At 37.0% G+C, this 21,246-nt stretch overlaps 1 protein-coding gene across 2 annotated transcripts in view; it reads right to left on the reverse strand.

Annotated features, from left to right (window-relative positions):
• The window catches only part of CenB1A (Centaurin beta 1A), a 627,189-nt gene that overhangs the window by 189,707 nt on the left and 416,236 nt on the right, over positions 1 to 21,246 (reverse strand). For both annotated transcript variants that reach the window (XM_090408048.1, XM_090408046.1), the window contains one exon: positions 13,310 to 13,426. In XM_090408048.1, coding sequence (XP_090264174.1) covers positions 13,310 to 13,426 — 117 coding nt within the window. The remainder of the gene's footprint in view (positions 1 to 13,309; positions 13,427 to 21,246) is intronic.

The raw sequence follows: 21,246 nt of genomic DNA on the forward strand, positions 1-21,246 counted from the left end.
TCTTTAAGCTCTGAACATCTCTCTGAACAACATTAAGGAGATCCCATTCTGATATCACCTCTAGAAGAGTTTAGAATTTTATGCGATGTAACTGTAATTTGTATTCCATCCAATGATGTTGCCTTTAGTATTTTCAGAAACAGTGGTGCATTTAAATTGGTATCACATGTCTTCTGTGACTCACTGAACTCCATTATCAAATGATCTATGTATGGTGGTATCAGCACTTTGTTGGGATCTGGTTAAGGCTATTGAAATATTTGAGGATGAAGAATTCATGCTCAAGAGATTTTTTCCCCCCACCACCAGAGCTCCCTGCCCACCACAGAGCTACACATGAATGCCTACTCAAAGGGGAGCAATAACAGCTCAGGAAAATGGAATGTCCAGGCTACCCTGGATGCTATACAAGCACCACAGCAGACCTTGGCCCTGATCTTGGATGATGAGATGGGATAGGAGACTTACTGCAATGTCACTGGCTCTTGCAGGCAAGCCCACCAACTGAATGATCCTGGCTGGATCATCCAGGACAACCCGACTTGCCAAAGCAGAGACCACCAGGATCCCTTTCCACATGTCCACAGGTGACATCCCATGACAAACACGGTGGCAGGGTAGTGGATCCCAGTTAAGTTAATCTGGAAGATTAGGACAGCATAAAATACTCAGGAAATAGGGAGAAGGATACAGAAATAGCATAAAAGGAAAAGAGGAAGAATGAAAGGAGCCTGTACCATCATGGGGAGGTTCCTTCCACCATGGATGCATCCCATGAGGAGAGATTGTTCAACAGAACTAGTCTCCATTATACCCCTCCATTTCTGATAAATCTACAGCTACAAGAGTAACAGGTGCCTAACATCCTTTTACAGAACTGCTGACTCAATGAACAAGCTATTCTTTTTCATTCCATGTACCTCAGTTTTCTGTGGAGGAGCCTACCAAGTAAAATATTCCCTCAGAACTATAACCTTCAACTTTAAGAGGAATATCAAGCAATTTATTTGCCTTTGACATTAGCACAAACATGACTTTTGCTATATTCGCCGAATAATATATATATAAAAAAAAGATAAATTAAACTGCTTCCATAAATCAGGAGAGGACAGCTGCATGATCCAAAAAACAGATGAAAACAGAGGATCTTGTGTTCTATATCTACTCCATGCTGTACAAGCCCCTACTTTAAAAAAAAAAAAAACTTCCAGTAGTAGATACAGTATGGGTGTTGATTAAGTATCTCTTCTGTATAGTTGTTTGTCCAAAATACAAAATATCTTCTGTATAGTTGTTTTGAACAGATTGTTTGTCCAAAATACAAAAGATTATAAGATGACACTAAGATTCAAGTGGGGCCTTTATCTTTGTTGGTAGCTAGAAAACTGAATGGCTTTCCCTAGGAGATAAACATGAACTGATACTTCCTCAGGATTCTAGCAACAGGTCAGAGATTCCATGAGATCAGCTGTGCAACAAGGATAGAGGAATCCTTATTTGGGATAATTAATTAATTGCAACCAGTTAATTAGTAGGCTATAAATGATCTTTTTCTCTATTTATGTAGACTATAAATGATCTTTATAGTATTAAGTAAGAACAATAGGGCGATACTTTGATATTTGACTTTTATCTTGCTTTATAGGAACAGGTTGGATAAGAGCTTGTTTCCATGCTATTGGGTAGATGCCAGATGAGTATGACAGCTTGTGGACATGACACAGGAAGGATTCAGGAGCACAACCTTTTAGTACAACTGGAAGAATACTATATATGTGCCAGAAGACTTATCTTTATCAGTAACTATTGAGTATTTCCCCAATATCCTATGGTGCAAGATAGAGGCATGATATGAATATCTTTTCTATGAAACACCATGGGCATATAGAACCAACACTACATATATCAGTGACTATTGAGTATTTTCCCAATGTCCTATGGTGCAAGATAGAGGAGGCATGATATGAATATCTCTTCTATGAGACACCTTGGGCATATAGAACCAACACTACATATACGTAGGCTGCTCAATAAGTAATAAGACTATATTTATACAGAAAACAGATTACCTTTAATCGTCATCATTTACATGGTCTTTTTCGAAGTAACTACCATGAGACTCGATGCATTTGTTCCAACGTTGCGTCCACTTCTTAAACACATGGGCAGGCCCCGCGGCTTTTACACATGCTTTGTTGCTTTCGAAATGGTGGCCTCTTAGTGGTTTCTTGAGCTGAGGAAACAGCCAGAAATCGCACGGTGCCAGATCAGGACTGTATGGAGGGTGTGGTAGGATATCTCTGCAAAACGTCCACTACACAACCAACAATATGTGGCCTTGCATTATTGTGGTGCAATAAGAAGCCATTCTTCAGCAATGGATGCTTCCTTTTGACGCGCTTGATGATAATCGCTGCTGTGTTGATCATTGTCTCTGTGATGGAAGGTGAAGGTCTTCCCTCACGTTCAAGATCTTCCACATTTTGCCTTCCTTCCTTAAGTTTTATGCCAGCGAAAAACACTTGCCCTCGACATTGCTTCATCGTGGAAAGCTTCGCGTATCATGTTAAAAGTGTCCGATGCCAATTTTTGCAAACGCACACAAAATTTAATCGCATAACACTGTTCCAAGGACGCTTCCATTTCGAAGACTGGTCACGCTTCGTAGGTGCACCGATGAGCACTTGCGTTTAGTCACGTGACACTCTGGCACATCAGCCCGTATGCGCCATCTATCAACCTCTTTTGTTAATATAGACAGCAACATTTCTTTATTCCACAGAAATTAATATTGTGATGAGTGGTTTTGCCACAGTAAAATTAGTCTTATTACTTATTGAACAGCCCACGTATCTTTGGAAGATGATTGCTGAAAAAGTTGTTTATAAGCCCATCAAGACTAAGGTACCATGGTTTTAAGAATCCAATCTTTTCAGGCATGCAGTATTTTCAAATCAAAGTTTAATGGAATGGAGCAAATCTTCCATGAAAACCATTCTTAAGAGATCAATGGAATAAAATTGAAGTCCTCCATAAAGAGAATTATACTAGACAAGAAATCATGTTCTTGTTTTAAATCTTTACCCAAATGTAAATAGACAAAGTTTGTATGTAAATTATCTTCCCAATGAAGCTACTTCTATATTGAAGCTGCTTACTTCACATCAATTAGTTTAGTATCTAATGCACAGCACACTTCCTTTCAGACAGTGTAGTGCTATGTTTTGAAAATCTAGATGTGGGAGTAGATGTATAATAATAATGATGATTATAATGATGCTGATAAAAATAAATAAATGAAATATGGATGCTACTTAGATAAATTTATTATTTATTTTACAAAAATAAATAGCATCTGTATTTATTTATTATTATTATTATAATGAAAATACTACTTCTACCTCAATTTTCATATCTATTCATATGCTTTAGAGAGAGAGTATTTCCAAGAAAACATCTGCGGTAAGAAAATAAATATTCAAAAGATTTAAATATATAAACAGAATAACCTTTTTGAAATGCTGCAGGAGAGCACAATTAATTGCAACTTGCTGAAAAGTGGTATTATGTTCTCCTCAAGCATGTCACATATACATGCATGCACATTTTTTGTTTACTGATTAATCAGATCCATGAAGCAAAAAAAAGTAACTTTTTTTATTAATCATAATGTTGATTCTATTAAAATGGAATTATCCAATGTATTATTTAGGGAAGAATATGATACCATTCATAAGATTTTGTCTGACTCAGTGGAAAAGTTTTCATGACAGTTAAACAATGTCATATTCAGAAATTTCAATCTCTACTGAATAAGCAGAATATTCTGCTCAACAGACTGACTCCTTAAGAACTGTTATCAGTATTTTGGGACATCATTTATCCAATGATGAAATCTCAGTATTATCGAAAAGGTTAGATTACGAGGTAGCTCCAAAAACCATTGTTATTATGGACTTATATTATACAAACTATTATACAAACCAGTTAGTGAAAGAATAATGATTGCAAGATTCAGTGCCCAACCATTTAATATCACGACCATTCAAATATATGCGCCCACTGCAGAGAGTGCAGATGAAAACATGAGAGATTTTACAGGGATCTACAACTAGAAATTGATGAGGTGCCAAAGCAGGATATACTCATCATTGGAGGAGACTGGGATGCAAAGATTGGCAAAAATAACACAGAATGGGAAAAGGTTATGGGAAAATTTGGATATGGAGAAAGAAATGAACGTGGAGAGATGCTTCTGGAATTTGACACGGATAACAACCTGATGATTTGCAATACCAAATTCCAACAAAAAGATGGTCGTAAATGGACATGGCGCTCCTTCGATGGCAAACACAGGAATATGATCGACCTGATATTAATAGACCAGAAATGGAGACCTCAGTTCAACAGTGCAGATCATTCCAAGGAGCTGATATTGATTCGGACCACAGCTAAGTGATTGCGAATATAAGACTAAAACCGAAACAGAAGTATAAAGGAAAGTTACAAAAAGCTAGAGACATCTCAAAACTAAATGAAGATAGGCTAAGAACAGCATATCAGAACATATTGGAAACTAAACTTAAGACCCCAAGTAAAAACTAAAATATAGATACAAGAGCAGAACGACTGACTACAGTGCTAAAAAAGCAGTAGAGGAATTAATTCCTGAAAGAGAAAAGATCAACAAGAAATGGATGACTCAGGAAACCCTAAAATTGGTACAAGAGAAAAGAGAACTGAAACTTAAAAGAGATAATTCAGAGGCAGCAGATGAGTTATACCATCAAAAATGTAATGAAGTACGGAAAGCAGCAAGATCTGATAAAGCCAAATGGTTGGAGGACCAGTCCAAAGACACTGAACAGTACTATGGAGAACACAAAACTAGAGAGGTCTACAAACTTATAAGAAATGTCAATAGGAAGTGGCAAACAAGATCAGTAGCAGTCAAAGATGAAGATGGTAAAGTATTGATGGACAAGACAGAAATGATACACAGATGGACAAGATATTGCAGCGAATTATATAAAAGTCAACTAAATAATACTGCAGCAGAAGTAATCAAAAAACTAAAAGCAATCTCTCCACCAGCAGAGATATTTGAAAATGACACCTAGGAAGAGGAGGTGAATAAGGCTATAAAACATCTCAAGAACAACAAGAGTCCTGGAGATGACAACATAATAGGTGAGATGCTAAAATATGGGGAAGAATCAGTTGTAAAAGAAATGCATAAGCTATGCAATGAAATATGGAGATCAGGGTATACCCCAGAAGAGTGGAAAAAATCGGTCTTGGTTGTCCTTCATAAGAAAGGCAGTGCTTTAGAATGCACCAATTACAGAACTATTGCATTAATGAGTCATCTTGGCAAAGTTCTGATGAAAATACTAACAGAACGCCTGAAGGGTCAAATGGAGGCACATCTTCCTGATGAGCAAGCTGGATTTTGAAAAGATCGAAGTTCAGTGCAACAAATACTCGCACTAAGACTAATAGCAGAGAAAGCTCAAAGAAAGAAAGAACAAAAATATATTCTGCTGTTTCGTGGACTTCCAAAAAGCATCTGATAATATTGACCAAAATATAACATGGGCTGTCTTGGAATCCTATGGTGTAGACAATAAATTGATCCACCTGCTGAAAGATATAAACAGCCAAGCACAAGCAAAAATCAGAATAGCAGGTGAGACAGGAGATTGGTTTGCCACTAGTCAAGGCACAAGACAAGGGGACCCAATATCACCAATCATCTTCATCACACATCTAGGAAGAACACTAGATAAGATTAAAGAAGGTGGAGGCATTTCAATAAATGGCATGAGAATAAACTACCTCTGCTTTGCAGATGACATCGTCCTGATTGAAGATGATGCAGCAAGGCTGGAACAGACATTGCAAACACTATACACAGAAGGAAAAAGATATGGACTAAATGTCAACTTTGAAAAAACTAAAACAATGCTATTCGGACAACAGGAGTTACTGAACAGAGTTACGACAGACAGATTTCAACTGGAAAATGTGGCACACTTTACATATCTTGGATGCCACATGATGCATGACTTGGACCCCAAAAAAGAGATCAAAATTAGAATAGCCAGAGCAACAACTATTTTAAAAGCCATGAACAAAATATGGAAGAGCCGAGCTATAAAATGCAAACTAAACTGCACATTGTAGAAACCTGTATCTTCAGCAGCATGTTCTAGGGATGTGAGGCCTGGGTACTCCTGAGAGGATCTGAAAGGAGGATATTAGCATTTGAGAGGTAGTGCTATAGAAAGATCTTGAGAATAACCTGGATCCAGAAAGTGAGCAATGAGGAAATCTACAGACGAATATAACCAAAAGAAAACCTGATCCTAAAAAAATCAAAAGGAAACTATGTCTCTTTGGCCATATATGTAGAATGAACGATGAGAGGAAAATAAAAATGCTGCTGTTTGGGATAATTGAAGGAAAGAACAAAAAAGGAAGACCAAACAGAGAATGGGGAGATTACATTGTCAAATGGTGCAGAAACTCTATACACAAACTGAGTCATCTTGCACAAAACAGAATGCAATGGAAGAGTCATGTCAAGATGACATCAGACACCTATGGGCTTTGGACCCATGGTTGTTGATGATGATTATGGACTTCACCAAAAATTTTAAAAAATTAAAAATTTTTGGTGAATTGTTTTTTCGATGAACTCTCCGGATACCATTGAAAATGCAGTAGATTTGAATAAAAATTTCAGGATTATCCTTACAATCCACAATCTTTTAATAAGTTCTGAAGTAGTTTCACTGTTCACAAACATCTCTCTGGCTAATACAATTGAATTAATACATTTTACTCCTGATATTGTGAAATTATTTGATTTTGTCTTTAATTCAAGATACTTCAGGTGTCAAAACAAATTACAAATGCAGACAAAAGGAATTTCTATGGAATCTCTCATTGTTGATGTTCTTGCTGTATGGAAATGAACTTTGTCCATACTGGCAAATACACTAAATGTTGCTGCACTTCAACACTCCTGTCAGAAATACAGTGCAGTTAAATCTTTAGTTGAGAGAGCTCATAAAATTTTTTTCACTCATTTTCTTTTAAACAATGAACTGTCTATTATCAGCGTCTATTGTCGAATGTAAAAACAATTCAATAAAATAATTAATAATTATGGCCTTCATCTTAATACTCCTTGAGAAGTTTCTAGTCTTCAATATGTAAGAACTATCAGAAAAAAAATTATTATTATTATTTCCAGGAAAACTCCCATGTTACTCCTCTTAAAAACTATTATTTTTATGGCTATTTTGCCTGCTTTTGTTTAGGAGTGCTCCTCTTTTAATGTAATTGGCTTTTTACTCAAGAATTCTTAGGGAATTGCAGATATATTTTAGAGACAAATATATATAGCATAACAGAAGAAAATTTGCACATACCTTTTCTTGGATATTGTTGCCTGTCTTCTTTCTGCGGTGTGCATACTTCTGCTGTTATGGTGTTGAAGACATCATAACCTTTCAATACCATAACAGCAGAAGTATGCACACTGCAGAAAGAAGACAGGCAACAACATCCAAGAAAAGGTATGTGCGAATTTTCTTCTATTATGCTACATATATTTGTCTCTAAATTACATCTACAATGCCCTAAGAATTCTTGAGTAAAAAGCCAATGACATTAAAACAGGGATACTCTTAAACCAAAGCAGGCAAAATAGCTGTAAAAATAATAATTATTATTATTATTCAGGCCTCCATGGAATCAAGAGACTCGTTGTGGGAAGTCATTCCGAGGAATAAAGTCTATCATACCACTCCTTGAACTCACTGACCGTTCTTGCTCTCACCACTCTATCAGGCAATGCATTCCACAGTTCAACTACCCTCAACGCAAAGAAACCACTCCTTACCCTCTTGCTCACAGCTTCCTTTCGTAACTTCCAGGGATGACCCCCTTTTCATCACTGTTGCTTCCCACTATTCCATCAAGTGAAAGAACTCCCCAGTGTCAACCCTATAACTGCTCTCAACAGTTTAAAACTCTCGATACTATATCACCTCTCTTTCTTCTATCCACCAAACTCTGCAGATCACATTCCCTCAGCTGATCCTCATAACTAACATTGTACAGTCCTGAAACCATCTTTGTTATCTGCCTCTGTACCCTTTCCAGAGTTAATTTATCCCCTTCAAATCCTGGGGACCAAATTTGAGAACAACAGTCTAAGTGTACAAAGGAAATAACTTATCTATGCAGATCAGCATCCTTCTCAGTATTGCAGCAATCCTCTGGGTTACCTTCACCACCTTTGCAATATGCTCCCTGAATTTCAGTTTTCTATCAATCGTCACTTCCAGATCTCTTGTCTCCCCTACTTCCTCCAGTACAGCTCCTTCAATCGAGTATGCAGCCTCCCATCAATGTATCCCAAAGTTCAAGATTTTACATTTTGCTGCATTAAATCAACGCTTCCATTCATTCACCCATCTGTCTAGTTTATTCAAATTCTCTTGTAGGGCTGTTGCATCTGCATTATTACTAATAATCCTTCCCACATCATCTGCAAGCAACTGAATATCCCCTTGCAATCCACTAATATAAAGGTTAAACAATACAGGTCCCAGTACTGAGCCATGTGGAATCCCACTTGTAACCTTCTGCCTCCTTGATATTGCCCCACCACACACACAACTCTCTGATACCTATCAGACAGCGAATCCTGAATCCAGTTGAATAACCTGACATCTAAATCCATGTGCTGCAACTTAAGTATCAGCTTCTGTGGCACCCTGTCAAATGTTTGCAAAATCCAAAAAAAAAATGGAGTATATGCCTTTCCCTCATCAACTGCTATTGTCAACTTATTATAAAAGGCAATCATATTAGTAAAGAAAGAGCACCCCTTAACAAATCCATGTTGATTCTCATAGATAACATTACCCTCATCTTCCCAATGCTGTATATGGTCCCTCACTAATTTCTCCAAGACCTTAACAACTACCGATGACACACAAACTGGCATATAATTAGACACTTCCAGTCTGCTAATGCCCTTATGCAATGACACCTTTATCTTACCTTTATCCATTCCATGGTACCTTTCCCATAGCCAGACTTTCATTGAAAAGCCAGGTCAATGGAGCTGTCAGTTTTTAAGCACATTCTCTCACAATCCGTGGGGAAATATCATCCTGTCCCACAGCTTTACTGACATCCAGAGTACTCAGTATTTGGAACACACTCTCCTCTTGCACCTCTAAACCTGCCCTATCCCTCTAATATTAAAACCTATTTCTCCAGGATGAAATACACCAAAAAGTGTTCATTGAACAACTCCACCATGTCCTCTCCATTAGTCACTCTATTCCCATTTTTATCTCACAATGTCATTCTTCCACAATCATTTCTCCTCCTACTGGCCACATAGCTGAAAAATTCTCTAGGATTTTCTTTGGATCTTAGGGCCAATCTCTTCTCATATTCCAGTTTTGCCTTCCTCACCATACTAGTTACTCTCCTGGCCTCAGTCTTATATTTTTCATGCATCTGCTCTCCACCCCCTCTCCTTATATTTCTTCTATAATCTCTTTTCATCTGCAGTTCCTGTTTGATATTGTTTGTAATCTCCTTTCCACCAAATTATGTTTTCTTCACTCACGGTGTACAGCTTACTATTGCTGCTAACAAATATTCCTTCACAATTTCCTAAGCACTAATGATATCCTGGCCTTCCAATTCCACCCTCCATGGAACTGACCCAACTTGATATCTAAGACTATTATAATCACCTGTCTTATAAGATACTCCTGCATGTCTATTCATCTTCTAAGTCAAAACCACATGGTCACTCTCTCCAACTGGGGGGGGGGGGGGAAGAGATGTCATAGCAGTTATTATCATCTCTTCTGATGCCATGACCAAATCCAAAATTCTTCAACATCTTGTTCCCTCTATTACATGTTGCCTAAGACATTTGTCCCTCAAGAATTCTAGAAATTTCATTCCCTTATTACTACATGCATTTTCCTCTTCCAAGCTTATACTGCTGTAGTTAAGATCTCCCATAACAATCATTCTTCTTGCACATCCCAAGCTCAACTGAAATAATTAGCTCCCCACCCTCTGTGCTCCTTGACTTCTAGCAATACCCCACTAAATATCCTGTCTTGCCCACTTCTACCTCACACCATATGCTTTCGAAACCAGGGTGACTGTCTTCCAAAGCCTCCACTCTTAGAGGCCATGAGTCATCTCATAAGCAGTATTCCACCTCTGCGTTTTCCCTTCCTATCCTGCCAAAAAATGCTGTACCCTGCTACTTCTATTCCTGTTATTATATCATCCTCCATCAACCATATCTCAGAGATCCCAATAATGTTTGGCCAGGCTGATTCTATCAGACTGGACAATTCATCTCCTTTATTCTGGATACTCCTGGTATTAGCATAAAAATGTCCTGTTAAACGATGTTGTCTCCCTTTCCCCAAGCACCCATTCCCACAAAAGGTCATCCCTGCTAGCATCCATCCTGGGAATTCTAGTTTTCCTGTATTGACACACCAACTTGTTCAGAAAACAGCAATCTCTCCAGATGCCTATGTTCTTCCTCATTCAAATGCAAGTGGTCTCTCGCATACAGTTCATTTGTGTTCTCAAATGCCCTCCAAGCCTCCACATATTCCAATCCTCTCTTCTGACACATCTGTTTATTATGCTATTCATTATTACTGCTCTTCTGCTCAGTTCGTCACTATCATACCTGGCCAACACACACAATCTTTCCTCTGTGCATTTTCTTTTGTACAACCTCATGCAAGAATCTCAGATCTCTTGCCACCCAATTTACATTGCCTCTCAATTATTCTTGTCCACCATCACAATCATCTCATCCACCCTTTCATCCCGCTTAATTGCCACAGCCACACTCTTTATTGTTCCTCCAGGCAAACACTCCTCTGGCATCCTATCTTGCACACCACGGATCATCGAGTCTCCATACATCATAGCTCTTACCACTCTGTTCCTTGATTGCTCACCTGCATCCCTCACTCTCTCACCTCTAACTCTTTCACTCTGTGTTCCCCTACTTACCTGCTGTCCTGGCATCACTCTATCCCTGGTTCCAGCATTCCCTTGCATTCTTCTCGTTCTCTCTCTCCGAGTGTTTCCATTCTCTCCTCTTCTATCATTCCCATAACTCTCTCTCTCTCATTCCCTCTCTTCTATTGTTTCTATTCTCTCCTCTTCTAACATTCCCATACCTCCCTCTCATTCCCTCTATCCCTGGTTCCAGCACTCCCTCGCATTCTTCTCATTCTCTCTGACTGTTTCCATTCTCTCCTCTTCTACTGTTTCTATTCTCTCCTCTTCTATCATTTCCATACTCTCTCATGAGAGACTATGGGAATGATAAGTTATCTCTCTTTCTGAGAGAAAGAAATAACTCTCTCTCTCATTTCCTCTCTTCTAGTGCTCCTATTCTCTCCTCTTCTATCATTCTCATAACTCTCTCTCTCATTCCCTCTCTTCTACCGTTTCTATTCTCTCCTCCTCTATCATTCCATACCTCCCTCTCACTCTATCCCTGTTTCTGGCACTCCCTTGCATTCTTCTCATTCTTTCTCGCCATTTCCATTCTCACTTCTTTTATCATTTCCATACTCTCTCATGAGAGAGTATGGGAATGATAAAAGTTATCTCTCTTTCTGAGAGAAAGAGATAACTATCTCTCTCATTTCCTCTCTTCTACTGCTCCTATTCTCTCCTCTTCTATCATTTCCATACCTCTCTCGTATTCCCTCTCTTCCACTGCTCCTTTTCCCTACTCTTCTATTATTCCAGATAACGCTCTCTCACTCCTACTGATTTGCCTTGCATTCATCTCTTCCATTCGCCTAATCTCAACGTTCATACTTCTCATCTCATTCCCAAGACATTCCACTGCTAAAGAACACTTGTATTACTGAGAAAAATGTAGCACAGTTTGCGACAAAAGTCACAATATACACCTTTAAAAACACTTTTTTTTTTTACCCCAGCTCAAATCCACCGCCATGTTCTTCAGCGACTCTAGCACCACCCAAATTGCAAGACTTTCTTGTCAGAATGACGTACAAGTCTCTGTCTAGTGTAAACTAAATATCTTCCTTGTCTCTCCAAAAGACAAATATCTCCTTTTTCTTATCCTGGAGTTTACAGAATCCCTTGTTCATGTGGCCTGTGTTATTATGGACAGATTGGTCATTCTGCTCAAATTTGTTTTGAAGAATATCAAGAATATATTTCTCTTCAAGACCCCAAAATATTTGTGGACTAGCTAGCCACAACTTGTCTAAAGCACATAATTCAATGGAATAATACTAAAGTTTTACACAAGTTGTTTTCTTCTGGAAAGATTACACAAAGAAAGCTGTGAAGTACACATTCTCAATCCTAACCTCAACAAAACTTACTGCATTAAACTGCAATTTTGGGAAGTTATCCTAATTAATACTCATCATTCGCATTAATTAGGATAACTTCCCAAAATTGCAGTTCATTCATAATTATTTGAATATGAAATTTTTATTTTATTTATTCCTCGAAATCTATTATCGTAGAAGGAGTTATCCTTCTGCAGTTGATAGACATATAATATCATACACACTTTCAATTTAATTCATGTCAATTTTTATGTTTATGTCTTCCTACTGTATCCCAAATGGTTATGAAACAGCCAAAAATTCTACAAAAAAAAATAATAATAATAATAAATTTATGTAAATGATATCCATATTTATTTATTATTATTACAGTGCTATTTATTATGGGAACAGGCACTATCCTGACCAGTTTCATCTTTATTCAGGTCTCATCAATGACAGATAGACCAACAAAGAACGAGTCATATATTTTTCAAATACAAGTAGTAAGATATAAGAGTACCCTGAAAAGATATATAAAGAGACCTCTGGAGTACAGTAACAGAGAGTGAACACTAATGATCATCTCAATCTTTACCAATTTTGGAAAGTAATTCTGAAAACCAGCCAAGGTTATTTCTATTTTTCTTTTATTTATATATGTACACATGACTATCTCTTCCTCTGTCTCCTACTGGACTAACAGGGGGGTCAGATCAAACTCTTTACCTGTAACATCACATGAGGAGTTTACTTTATGCATATTTAATTTGAAATATTCCATTCTACTATGCCTACTATTACTTCTCTAATGTAATAATTTCTACTGAAGAAGGTCAATTCTGCAAAAACTTATGTCAATATATTCCAGTGAAAAGAAAGATTAAGAAAACACTATTCTTTACCTGTGAATGCCAGAGCATTCTATACATAAAGTTATGCCCAAGTTGATACTTGCCCATCGTGGATCTGGAGAACTGCAGTCACAACAAACTTCATTACTTTGTATTCCAAGAATTTGACTATCAAAGAGACACAAATATTACTTTATATAACTGTTCCTCAACTTATTTTCTGATTAAAAAATCTGAATCAGTAATCACGAATTTATTCATTAATAAATAAACTGGGGAATATGGGAATGGATTGCATTGCATAGCAGTGGAATGTATATATTGTAATAAACTGGAGAAGATGGGACTGGATTATAAACTGTTAGCGTAGATAACAGGATGGCTGACTGACAGATATCGAAAAGTGGTATATGAGGGATGTTAGTCTTCAAGATTCAAGGAAACCAGTAGTTTACGACCAGGATCAGTCTTTGGTCTATTGTTTTTCAATCTATACATTAATGACACTGGCAAGGATTTGACAGGTGACATATAGCTATCAGCTGATGATGCAAAGAAAGTCAGGGTAATCAGGAATGCAATTGACATGCAGTACTTACAGAATGATTTGAATAGGATGGAACTGTGGTCATGTGAAACTGGCTATCAGTTCAATGTTACTAATTGTAAAGTCGTATACTTTTTTGTGATAAGATATCCAGTGTAATATTATATTGGTAGGATTATGCTAGAAGAAATTGAGCAGTCTATGGATCAGAGTTTAGTAGTTCAAGTGATATATAGCAAAGATTGCAAATACAACTCAGAGGATTACTGCAATGTTCAATGAACCATAACATGCATCGATAAAGAAGTCATCTTGATAACACCTCACTTTGACTATTGTGCACCGATTCAATCTCTCCTGGTTTCTGTGATGATCTTGATATAGGGGAGAGAGTTTTCAAAGGAGAGTGTTAAAAATGATATCAGGATTGTAGAATACCGATTATGAAGACAAATTGAGAATTTTTAAGACTGTAGACACTTGCAAATAGAATAAAGAGCAGTGATATAATTGAAATGGTCATACAGAGATGGAATTTTTCATTTTATAGAGGACAGGGAAAGGACGAGAAGGCATCTTTGGAAGCTGAGAATGAATACCAAAAAGTATTTTTTGGTATCATTCTCTCATAGAGCAGTGTATGATCAAAATAGACTGCCAATGAATGTTGTATGTGCAAGTAACGTGAATGAATTCAAGAACAAGTATTACAGGTGGCGTAGGTAGTTTGTGGCCTGACTCGATGAGACCCAGACTCCCTGGAGGTCTCTTTTAATAATAAGAGGTATGTCCAGAAAGTAAGTTCCGATGGGCTGTCAGAGAAACAAACATATACTTACAAAAAAACTTTATTGGAAATTAAAGTAAACATCTTTCACTACTTTTCTACATAATTTCTGCCATTGTTCAGAAATGTACCAGGCACTTATCATAACAGGGCACCAAGAGTTGTATACCTTCATCGTAAAAGGTTGCTGCCTGTGATGCAAACCATGTATTGACTTGCCGGCCACCAAGGATAGATTTCAGATGTTTGAACAGGTGAAAGTCACTTGGCACGAGGTCAGGACTATATGGGGATGATGGAATTATTCCCAGCTGAAGGTGGCGAGAAGTTGTTGTGTTGAACGGGAAACTTCTGGAAATTGCAGCGAGAGTGACATCATAGTGAATCCCTATTCTGTCGAATCTTCTCTTCAACTGAATGCACCAAATTGCCAGTCACTAAAGATGATCGCCCACTCCATTCATCATCGTGCACACCTGTCCTTCCTTCATTAAAAAGTCTTACCCAGCTTTGTACCATTGAATCACTCATTGTGTATTCTCCATAAACCTCAATCATTTGCTGATAAATTTCAGCTGCTTTAACGTTCCTCGCATTCAAAAAATGGATAACTGACTAATTTCACATGTGGTGGGCAATTTGATTTTCTTAGATGTTATAAACACACACACCAAGAAGCATATGCACTGTGAGAATGTCTGAAAATGCCACCAATGCCTTGCTAAGGAATCAACAAACTCAGCATGCATGTGCACCATTGCGATCGCAGCACTGCAATCTACTTCCATATATATACTCTCTCTCTCTCTCTCTATATATATATATATATAGAGAGAGAGAGAGAAAGAGAGAGATTAATCCCGTATATATGTATATATATATACACACAGGATTAACAGTGATAAAAGACAGAATACTACTCATGTTTTAATCCATAGAAAATCATAAGGTGATCTGAGTATTTCATTCATTTTGACTGGTTGGGAGGCTAAAAAAAACAGAATGAAATACTCAGATCATCTTATGATTTTTTATGGATTAAAACATGAGTAGTATTCTGTCTTTTATCGTGTAACTACCTTCCTCTGCCGTTAATCCCTTAATGGTGATTGTGGAGTCATTGGTGAATGATTAACTGTAATGGAGCAAATTTTGTGTCACTTGACTTAAAGTATATTGTGTTATATTTGGAATTTCTTTCATTGTCTTTTGATATTTCAACTTTTTTTCTGAACAATTTACTGATTGCGTCTGTTCCCAAAGATAAAAACAAATTTCACAAAAGTGAAAATAAACAGTCTATTCAGAAATATGTTAAGGGATTACCATAGCAATGAATTTATTTAGTAATAGTAAATTGCTGTCTTTTATTTATCAAATCAGTGCAATGAAAAAATACAATTTATGTTCTTTCATTTGAATAGCCATATTGCAGAAATTATTTTCATGCTATTTTCAAATGCTTGCATTGAAAATCACTGTTGTACAGTAAAATCTCTCGTAACCAGCACCCAATTAACCAGCAATACCAAAACAAAGGCACTTTCGAAAGTCTAAATTTAAACCTGAAATTTAAGCCTATGAGATAAGAAAAATATGCAATGGGCTTGCATTCTGACAACACTGTTGTATGTACAGTCGAGTCGAATCGAGAATATAAAGATGAACTGCCGCTTTCTTTTTATGTGTCGATGTGTGAACGCTGAAGGCAGCATCCAAGATTTTCAGAAAGTTCGCATTGAAAGACACCATATTTACTTTATCTCTTACCTGGAAGAATGTAAAAAACATTACTTTGCATCACTGTTGGCATAAATTGTGGCCAATGATCATTGTTTGAAGATGACGAATCAAGTGAAGAAGATTTTCGTGGTTTTAAAACATGTCCCGTGTCCGACATCTTGGATTTAGTAATACATTCGGAGAAGGTTAGTGTCAGTGAAAGAGGAGGCACAGGCTTGGGTGGATGTAGACAATTCAGTTCTCATCACTCTCTCTCGATGATGATGAAATAATCGAACATGTGCTGGGAAAGGAGAAAGATGATGATGAGGAGAAGAAGGATGAAGATAAGGATGACGGAAAGCAGACCAAGAAAATTACATGGAAGGAAGCTGATAAAGGATTGCAGACTTTCATAAGATTTGCTGAGCAACATTCATCTATGTCAGCACATGATGTTATGAAACTGCATTGTATACACAATGAATTTTTAAAGCTCCGGGGACAATCTTGTAAGCAGGCAGACATTCAAAGTTATGTTATGTTGTCACACTAAGATATTCACAACTTTTATGTGATAATACTGTAATTTTTAAATGCTGTTTAAATTTGATTTTGTGAAATATAAAATTATGTGTATGTGTTTTAAATTTAAAAAAAATCTCCACGATTTTGATGTTATTTATTTAATTATGGCCGGCAGATTGAAAAACATGATCAATGAACTTTGCATGCTGCAATTTCTACAGATGGCATCATAAAACATTAACAGATAAGTTCTCAAAATATATATATTCAATTATCTGGCAAAATCTCGTAACCGGGATGTGAAGTCCTGTTGTTGCCGGTTAAGAGAGATTCTACCGTATATTTATAGATAACAATATTTTCCAATAGCATTTATTGGAATAAATATAAACTTTTGTTTTCTTTCCTTGCAAAATACCATTATATTCAATTGTATTTTCACACTTCAGTTTTATGAACAAGATGAACATATGTTTTTATGAATAATAAATGACAGTAAATTGTATTACTCGCTTTACGATTGTAAGACTTTTTAATATCAAAATTTATATCCAATGATATTTCAGTAGAAAGTCAACTTTGTCTTTTGAATAAAATTGCAACAGACAATGCTTTTTATGGAGGATGAACTTTCCTATGGCACCTTAAATGGGATATGATGAAAATACATGAAACATGTCCTATACAAACTATACAAAATTTATGCTCAGTTTGAAGATTTCCAATTGCATCCCCCATCCCTCCACTCCTAGAACTGAATTATAAATAACTACTCTGTCTAATTTTCTAATGGGCTGAAAGTCTCACAGACAGTATCCAAAATCTATTATTTCATTTTACCTTGATAGAAGAAATAAGGCAATAATATTGCTGTATCTGTCAAATTGCTGTATAGGTACTTCTGATATTGGACTATATCTTTGCAATCTACAATCAGTTCTTCAGCTGTTTGCTATAATTAGTCTAAGTTTAAATACATTTCATATTATATTTTCACCATACAAAAGCTGGTTATATTTATTCCACGAAAAAAAAAAGTTCAGTAGTATTAGTTCTTTCTTTTCTACAGGTGCTGGTTGTTATTTCTGAAAGAAGCTGTCTTAGAAATAGTGGATAATAATCCTTTCAGCTTAAGGAAAAGGCTAAAAGATTAGCTTATTCTCACTACTACTGAAAAAGAAAAGGAAAAAAACACTTCTTCAGAAGTTACACTAAAGTGCATCAAGTAACAGTGCAGTATATATCAAAGATGGAACAGATGTCATTGTTGGGTGATTTGAATTTATGTGATTTTGTATAGTGCAGTGTGAGATGTATTTGTCATTAAAGGATTTATGGAAGGAGAGTGAAACTGGTGAATAAGTGTGAATTAAATGTTTTGACAATGAGTACCATCAGATAGCAAAAACAAAGTGAATGTTAGTAGAGTAGATAGCATCAATGGTAAAATGGAAAATGTTAATATTAGCCAATTGCCATAAAATGCGATGAAAACTCAATCAGCGTCCACCGACCCTACCTAATTTCCGAATGTTGGACGATCCACAACTTACAATTCAGGACATGCCTCTGGCCATTTAGTGACAACAAATGCCCTTATTTGGCAGATTCAACTAGCAGTCATGACATAGCCCTACACTCATTCCGTAAATGTTCCGATGATGGTCAGTCGACCGAAACGGTTCGCACCCCGTTAATGTTCTCCCCTGCCCCAGTTTTCCCATAAGTTACACTAAAGTGCATCAAGTAACGGTGCAGTATACATCAAAGATGGAACAGATGTCATTGTTGGGTGATCTGAATTTATGTGATTTTGCACCCCCCCCCCCCCCCAAAAGCACCCTTAAACACAATAATATATGTATATATTTATATATATATTATTAAAATAAACCTGGGTTTCCAATTTATTCTTCTTGCTTAAACCCCCCCCCCCCATGCTCCCTTCCCCCCTTGTTATAAACAACCTTCAGCAGGAACATGGAATTTGAAGACATCCTAGTATCAAAACAAGGTACGTACAAAAAATTTTTCCTCCTCTATATCTGCTATAATTGTCTTCAACACTCACCCATAATGCCCTAAAATATATATAAACATTTTTTTTGAGTAAAAATAGCCAATGTATTTAGAATAAGGAACACTCCTAAACAAAAACAGGCTATAATAGCCGTAATAATAATAATAATAGTGTTTAAGAGGAGTAGCATTAGAATTTTCCCAGAAACAATACCTAAGTTAATATTGGAATTAAAATTGAACATGTGGCAGTGGAAATACAGAAGAATCAAATAGATCTCAATAAGGAAACAACACACTTGCATATTATGCTTCACAGGACAAAATATGAAATCGAAAAGTTTCAAAAGTGGCAAGAGATTAGGAAAACTGAGAAGAGAAAAAAAGCAGGTGGACCAAGGTAAGAATCAAGAACATGGGAACGAACCAGAAAAGCAAGGTAAGGAGAAAATTATGTATGCAGAGGAACCATTACCAAAAATATATCAAAATCAGGTTTCCCTGGTGTAAAAATTAATGATATCAGTCACGTCATACAGATGAAGAAAGGGAAGGTGAAAGAGCTAGGTGTCTTGGTTGATCTAAGATGATGATCAACCAATGATCTGAGAGGTAAAAAAGTATTCAATGAGGGAGAATCTGAAGGAGTTGTTGGACAAAACAAAAAAGAAGAGAGAGAGAGAAGGTGAACACTAAGTCTCCTGTCATGCTATGATAGAAGCGAATCGAAGAGGAGGGCACTCATAGCAAAAGAATCAATTCGCAGGTTGTGCAGAAGGAATGATGTGGGATTTGTGAATTTATGGTATGAGTTTGATGGAAAGAAGGATTTGTAATAATACTGACAGACTGCACCTAAATGATTTTGGTGTTAAGTGTATAAAGAATGCTTTGTTCACTGAACAAGGAAGTGCAAATTCAGGTAAAAATTAACCAATAAGGGGAGATACATGTGAACGTGTGTGTGTAAAGGGACCCATGAGGCAAGACATTGCAAGAATGACCAACAAGTGCAGAATATAGAACAGTGGAACATTGCACTCATCGATTGGAAAAGACCCGGGTTCAATTCTCATCATGATGAGGGGAATCCTTATATGGGCTTTTCAATTGAAGGTGAGTTAGCCAATCTCATACAGAGGTGGCAGGGTTTTTTCTCCCGGAAACTATGGTTTTTTTCATCTCGTACAGACAAATTGGCCTTCAGGCCACACAATTTACAGACATAAAAATACCATGGTAAGTGATGATGGCAGTAGATGGTGTTGATGGTATTAGTGTCATAGGAGGAGAATTAAGTGGAGAGGGTGAGATATATTTAGCAAAGTAGAGTAAAATGTCCTACCGCGATGAGTCCTCGGACTCCCTGGAGATGTCACATAATAATAACAATAATAATGCCCGGTGCCTCCAGTGATTTTTTGCCGGCAAAGGTTGGTCGATTGGTAGAGCCTCTGCTACTAATGGCTCAGTTAAGTAAGTTTGAGCGTGAATAGTAGTTGGAAGGGAACCAATCGTTCGATGCTGTTGGCAAACTCTCACTCGATGAGTCTTTGGACTCTCTGGAGGTGTCAAATAATAATAATATCTTATCTCCCAGGCAAATAGGATAATCGATTCAGAAAGTCAAGGTGGTTGGGGGCCTAAAGGGATGCTGCAGTTCAGTTTCTAGATACTAATGCCAAATGTATCAGGAAAAAGGGAGTTTTTGGCACTGGCTAGTGCAACCCCACCAAAGGATATAGGCATTAGCGAGACTTGGCTAACAGCAAATGATATAGTTACAGGGATAGAATGTGAAGGGTTTAATATTTTTAGGGAAGATAAGATGCAGTGGAAGTGGAGGAAAGAGAACTGCTGCTGATAGCAGATAGGTGAGAGGGTGGCTGTTCATTGAAACGATCTAGTGTGAGAACAAGGGCAATAAGATAAAATATACAGTTAGTTGCTGCTATGCGCTAGGGGTTTCCAGTTGGAAAGCATACATCAGCAAGTTAATACAATGAGTATAGGTCGAGTGATTATTATGTGAACTTCAACTGTGGAGATATAGATTAATAGGAAGAGAGATCACACAGTAGGAAGGAAATGGAATTTATATACTGCTGAGAGATAATTACTTGAGAAAGCATGTGGTGGGGAATCAGGATGCAAGAGTATCCTGATTACTGAACCCAATAATAGGATCAGAAGCTATCTGTAATCAAGGTGGCCACATTGCCTCTGAATTGGGAAAGTGACCATGCAGACTTGACTTAGGAGATTGTAAAAAATGAGGAATATTCTGTCAAGAAGGGATAGTATATATAGAAATAAGGAAGGTAATTATGACATGTTTAGGAGGAAGCTTGAAGCTGTACCATGGCATAAAACCTTGACAAGGAA

This window comes from Typopeltis vanoorti, chromosome 18, assembly GCF_054136105.1.
Source record: "Typopeltis vanoorti isolate ZY-2024b chromosome 18, IOZ_Tvanoo_1.0, whole genome shotgun sequence".
Classification (NCBI taxonomy): Eukaryota; Metazoa; Arthropoda; class Arachnida; order Uropygi; family Thelyphonidae; genus Typopeltis; species Typopeltis vanoorti.